Source organism: Kryptolebias marmoratus, linkage group LG19, assembly GCF_001649575.2.
Source record: "Kryptolebias marmoratus isolate JLee-2015 linkage group LG19, ASM164957v2, whole genome shotgun sequence".
Taxonomy (NCBI): Eukaryota; Metazoa; Chordata; class Actinopteri; order Cyprinodontiformes; family Rivulidae; genus Kryptolebias; species Kryptolebias marmoratus.
The window spans coordinates 16,501,866-16,508,391 of NC_051448.1; the positions used below are offsets into that span (position 1 = coordinate 16,501,866).

At 43.9% G+C, this 6,526-nt stretch overlaps 1 protein-coding gene across 2 annotated transcripts in view; it reads left to right on the forward strand.

Annotated features, from left to right (window-relative positions):
- mfsd2b (major facilitator superfamily domain containing 2B) overlaps positions 1-6,526 on the forward strand; it is a 26,070-nt gene that overhangs the window by 5,231 nt on the left and 14,313 nt on the right. For both annotated transcript variants that reach the window (XM_017409078.3, XM_037981619.1), the window contains 2 exons: positions 2,135-2,260; positions 2,383-2,507. In XM_017409078.3, the coding sequence (XP_017264567.1) occupies positions 2,135-2,260; positions 2,383-2,507 (251 nt within the window). The remainder of the gene's footprint in view (positions 1-2,134; positions 2,261-2,382; positions 2,508-6,526) is intronic.

Consider the following 6,526-nt stretch of genomic DNA (forward strand, 5'->3'; position numbering starts at 1 on the left):
GTGGGGGGGGGTTGTACTTCAGATCCTTTTTTTGAACACAAACCCACACGGGCACATTTATCAAGGCACTTTTGTCCTGTCTGCTGCAGGAACCTGCCGTTTAGCTGGATCAGGCCGCTGAATTCAAACCGTATTTGTTGGAGGATTGTGTGTGTGTGTGTGTGTGTGTGTTTGTCCCACGGGAGTGCAGCTCACGTCACGCACAGTGACACAATGACACATGACGATCATTGGTGTTGGTTGAGGAGAAAGGTTTGTTTTCCAGATTCTGCGACGTGAATCACAACACGGTGACACATTTGAGACGTTGCTTTAAAATGTAAAAAAAGACAAAACAAAACAAACCTATCTGAACTGCTTTTCTGGCATTATTCTTTGCCTACACTGCAACTGTAGGCAAATTCACATTTCATATTTGGCTTGCAAACCATTTCTGTTCAAAAACAAAAGGGGAAGTTTCTTTATTGCGTAAAAGAAACCTTGAGATTTATTTTAAACTTGTAACTCTGACACTATAGATCCACTCGTTTCTCTTCATTCAGTCACAATTTCTTTTAGCTTCCTTTTCCTGTTTTATTTATTTATTTATTTATTTTGGACATTGTTTGCAATTGAACAACTTCTTCTATTTTTGCATTCCTATGCTACCTTTAGCTAGCCTTTAGCTAATTTTAGCTTTTAGCTGATCTTATGAAACATTCACCTCGCATTTTGCTACTTTTAACTTTTAGTTGCCTCTTTGCTTCTTTAGCGTTTAGCTGGCCTTTTGCTGCTTAGATAAGCTTTTTTTTAATAATTTTAACATTTGCTAACAATATGCTACTTTTAGCCAGCCTTTTGCTACTTTAACTTATAGGCACCTTTTTCTACTTTAACTTTTAGCTGGCCTTTTGCTACGTTTAGACTGCCTTTTGTTAATTTTCAGTGTAAGCTAACATTTGCTGATTTTAGCTTGCATTTTGCTACTTTAACCTTTAGGCACCTTTTTCTACTTTAACATTTAGCTGGCTTTTTGCTACATTTAGACTTTTTGCTTGCGTTTTGGTACTTTTGGCCTTTAGTGAGTGCTTTTCTCCTGTTAGCTTTTAGCTAGTGTTCTGCTTCTGTTAGCTTTAACAACTCAGTTTCAGCTTCTTCAACTCGTTCCAGAGCAGAGCCATTCAGCTGTCAGCGTTCTCGCTGAAAATGCGGTTTCTCTTGTTGGATTACGTTGTCTTTAAACAATTTTACATGCTACAGTTCGACAAATATATAAATAGACAAAAGATAACTGCTCCAAGTTTGTGCCAGAAAGTTTTTTTTGCTCCTAAAGATGGTTACAAATGAAAATTGTATATGTACACCTGGTTTTTGTCACCATTTTTAGGTCCTTTTCTGGTATAATCACCTACTGTTGTAAGAATCTGTGGCCCTAATGGGGAACAAAGCCCAGTCCTAATTCAGTGTAACATAATTTATGGGTTCGTTTCTACGTTCAGGGCTAAGGAAGTGTTAACTGAGTTTAGGTTAGGGTCAGGGGAACGCTACAGACATGAATGAAAGTCATGCGGCTGAAATACGAACTTGCGTTTGTGTGTGAAGCTGAGGGAAATTCGACCAAACTTGAAGTGTGGAGGAACATCGGAAACTGAATCTTTCTTCCGAGTTAATCACTCTGTTATGTTTGGTGTGAGCAACAAACTGAACAGAGTGATTAAGCGGCCTGAAAATAACCACAATGATCCAGCGCATAAACCTAACACAAACAGAAGGTGAAAACGAAAGAAAAGAGTGAAAATAAAATGGAAAAAGGCGCAAAAGTAGAACAACCCGCATAGTAAAAGAGGGAACAATGTAGGGTTTGTGGCTGAAAGTCGATTGTGTTATTACACTGTGACCTTTTTTAACCTTTTTTCACCTGATCGCACTTGTTTGAACTAACAGCATCATTTCGCAATATTGTCAGAATCGCCTCCATCCGCTGTGATAAAAAACACCTTGGTGAACAAAAATAGGATGTTTTTTTTTTTTGTCATCAGTCACCTAAATTAGGTCAAACACAGTTGGAGCTAGAGATCAAAGGTGGTCAGAATTGATAACAAGTAGGATCAAATTAAAAAGCAAGATCTTCATTTCTCTTGTCCTGTCTCCACAGACCAACCTGAGCCAGAAGTTGTCAGTATGCAACAAACTGTGTTTCGCTATCGGCGGCGCTCCAAAGGAGGTGGCCGCCAGCGCCACGGCCTTCTTCCTGCAAATCTACCTGCTTGACGTAGCTCAGGTAAGCCCTTTTGGTGGTGGTGGTGGACCAAAATACAGTGCATGGGAGTGTAGGGAAAGAGTGCACCCCTGGTTCTCGCGTGCAAAGGAAATGACAGCTTCTGTTTCTGTCCCGCTCCGCAGATCAACGCCGTCCAGGCCTCCATGGTGTTGTTCATAGGTAAAGTCTGGGGTGCCGTGACCGATCCCGTCGTCGGTTTCTTCATGACGAAGAGCAGATGGACCAAGATCGGCAGACTCATGCCCTGGTAAACACACGACCTACAGCAACGGCTAGCACCGGGGATTCAGAACTCGTCATTTTTCAAGAGATCCTCTAAAAGAACGACGACAAACCGAGTTTAAAAACTAGACGGAGTGCAGACACAGAGTTACAGCCGAGGTCGATTAACAGCGGCGGCCGTCTTGAACTGGGTTGACTCCAACAGCGAATCAGTTGTGTGTGCACCCAGTGGTTACTCTCTGGGAGTGTTCAGCCAGTGGCTCACAAGTTGTTTTGCAAACACAGAGACGAGCTTTTGACGCCTTTCTTGACCTTGAATATTTCAGGATCTCCTTACCGCACAACTAGAGGCAGCAAATTAGCATTTTTCACGTCTCCAAATGTCAAGTGAGTTACCAGAGTGGTGTCGTCAAACCCTTTTAAACACATGAAGACCGTTAAATTGAAGCATCACGTTACAAAAGGTGGTCCTGACTCATTTTATGATGATTTGGAGTTTTTGAACACTTTTGAAAGTCACTCCAGAAGAAGACCGTACTGTTCTGATTTCCTCCACACAGCCAAGCCTGTATATAAAAAGAACCCTCTAATGTGTTCATAAACGATGAAACCTGTTTTGTTTTGCTCTGTTGCTCCCGTGTATAATTATGGTGGCCGCGTGAGGCGGATGTTTGCTGCGAAATCTCAACAAAAACAGACCCTGCTGGGAGGAGGGTTTTCAAAGTGACTCAGGCTCTCGACTCGCGCCCGGGGATTAGATAAACAGCCGTCGTGTTCGGTTGCTCTCGGCTCGCCCCCCCAGGGCTGAACCCGGACAGGCAGTTTTCTTTAAGGGCGTGGGCCTGCCTTTTTTTTCACTTTCCGTGCCAGGAAGCGTTAGGCGAAGTGGTTTACGCGCATTCTTTTCCGATGTGCCGCTCGTTTTTTTCAATCGTACCTCTCGGGGCTTTGGGTTGAAATGCTACGTTTGGACAATGTGGATTTCTGCTAATCCCTCCCTCACTTTAAAAAAAAAATTGAGTTTTAAAGCTGCTAAGCATGTCTGTGTGTGTGTGTGTGGTTTTTTTTTTAGAACACACTAGCGTGTTACTAGTTTCTATCACAACACCAAACCCTGCAGATTTGGAGCGCGTCCAAACCCACAGTTACCAGCGAGCCACACTCAGCTGCAGACAGATGCTGATGCTAAATCAGTGCTCATTACCCCCGGGAGCATGTAGATTTGTACGTTCCCTCTTGTGTGTGTGTGTGTGTGTGTGTGTGTGTGTGTCATTTTGTGATGACAGGGTGAGACACTCCCTGAGTTTTTATCCTATTTGGAAAGTCCCGTCTGTCCATTCAACAGGAAGCTCACACATCCACAGGCAGACATTTAGTGATTTGTATCTTTGCCCTGAGTGCCTATGATGGAAGCTTTGGGCCCTAAAATGCCCCTTTGGGTGCTGCTATGTTTATTATATGTGACTGCTGTGAATTATCATCAAGCAGCAACAAAAAAATAAAACCTTCTGAGAGCTTTTTTTTTTTTTTTTTTTCTTTACACTGTGCATGTTAGTGGCTGGAAACGTTTAAATTGATCTAAATAAAGAGCTCCAACGATTCAGACGTTTACCCACTTGAGTCCATTCTGTGAAAACGGCTCCGACAGTTCCCGTCTTTAGTTGACTTCTTTGATGTGCCGTCATCTGAAAGCTCCTCAGACACAGTCGGGCTCTTGCTGAAGTTGCGTACGCTCCAGATGTTCGTGCATGCGAAAGTCTGGGATTGTTGTGATGCAAAGAAAACGTAGAGTGAGGGTGCATTCACAGCAGCCATGTTTAGTCTGCTTTACTCTAAACTCTAGTTTTGTTTGCCTAGAAAGTCTGGTTCGTTTGGGGAGGTGTGAACGCGCAATCGAACTCTGGTCTGCCTAAAAACCTCGGTCTCGGTTCGGTTGAAGTGAACTCCAGCGCCTTTCAAATGCATATGTGAACGCAAGTGGACTGGAGACCAATCCAAAAGCAGGAAGTGGACTACAGCACAGGGCCTTCTGGGTAAACACAACTAAAACAAACGCGCCTTTCTACCACCACCTGGGAGAAATGGCTCGTGTTTTCTTAGCCACATGTACCACAGACAAAACAGAAATCCTAAAACCGCTCAAATTTGACACAGCTCCATTGTTGTTTACGTTTCCATCAGAAGGAAGTTGCGCTCTGCGTCTTCTTTAGGCATTTTTGTGTTGTTTTCTTCAGCAGTACTGGATGCGGCGCCACCACAGGCGAGCGGGGGAACAGGTCGCTCAAAGGGTTTGGCTCGATTGACTCGGTGCAGCGTAAATACGAACCGCAGCAGCTGAAAATGGAACAAATGTGGCAATTTTGGTCCCCAAATAACCGAGTCTACGGGACTGTCACGTGTAAACGCACCCTAAAAAGGATGATAGACTTCATATGACTGCCTCAGTTTTTTAAGCAGAGAGTGGACTGTAAAAAAGAATGGCTACATTAGTAGGACATATTTAAATAAAAACATTAAAATAATTTAGTTTTTTTTTTTTTCAGAGAGACTACGTTTAATTACTATCTTACCCGTTGTAGATAACCCCGAATGACTTCAGTTTGAAGAAATAGCAGGCAAATAAAAATAGCATCAAAGAACTAATCAGAGCTGAACGTATTAGAAAAGTAAATATTTGAACATGCAGCGGCAAGGTAAGAACTACGTGAGTCTACAAAAGTCAGGCACTTGACAAAAAAATATCTGAGGCTGTATCTTTTTATTTCACCGAGGGCAATGTTCCGTTAGCTGTGGTGGTGGTGGTGGTGGGGGCATCCAGCCGACAGGAAAAGCTGGTCCTGTTCCAGCTCCAGCTCCTGGGTTGCTGTCGGAGGTACAGATCTATTCGGTCGAAGTTCCGACCAGATTAGCAAGCTGAAGACAAGTAAAACAGCTCCATTCTCAAAGGTCTGACAGCGCTTCGAGCTAACCCTGATTTATAACCCTTTACATCGCTGTCAGTTCTGTATCACACAATTCCTTTTTTGTATAGAATTATTTGATCAAATGCATGGAAATAGCAGTAGCAGCTAGCTGTAGCACTTCCAATGCAGCCTGAGTGACCTCAGGCCACTTCAGCCTTCACCCCGGCTTGGACTAGCTATTAGCTTGTCTATCTGCTCTGAACTGAACTATTCCTCCAAACTGAGGTCATTCAAAGAGCTATCTACAGCAGGTAAGATATTAAGTGTTCATAACCTTTCCAGGGAACTCCTTTAACTGGTCACCAAAGCTTTAAATGAACATATTTCATTAACAAATGCAGTGCCTAACTTCGTGTTAGAGATAAGGTACTCTAAAGAAAAGCAGTTAATTTAGATTCTTGGAAAGTAGATGTCTTGCATCCTTTGAATACATGAACAGCAAAGCCTAAAATGTCCGAGTCCCTTCTGCACCGATGCTCTACATCTATGGAGCCTACAGTAGGAGTTAGTTTCCTCTCAGCCCGTCCTGCTTTAATTAGCTCGGCGCTGATCACGGGGACAGGTGTGACTGCGTATCCATGCGTATGAGACGCGCGACAGAGCATTTGTGCCCTTTGTTCCATTCCCCCTCGGCACAACCGTCTTGCAGGAACATTCTGTCACTTTCACCGGCTCCCCCTTGGGAGGGGAGGGGGGGGCTTATTTATTTATTTATTTTCTTCTCGACGCTCCCGTGTGTCCAGGCGGGGTCAACACTGCAGCACCGGCGCTGTCAGTCAGGAGGAGAGTGAGGTGGCTGGGCTGGATGATGCCAGAACTGTCATGTTGGATTCTAATTTTCGTACCCACATGCAGAACACAACTAAGAACACTGGCTTAAATGTGAGAGGTTTATTATAAAGAAATTAAACAGGAAGGTGAGTGATGGTGTTAGGTCCAGGATCTCCTCTACGGCACACACCAGGTCTCTGAGCACAGGAGGACCGGTCAGTTCAATTCAAGCTCAGCAGGAATCTTCTGAAGACGGAGTCAGATGGAGCTTACGTGGTTGGAAGCGGGTCCGGACCGGGGGGGGGGGGGG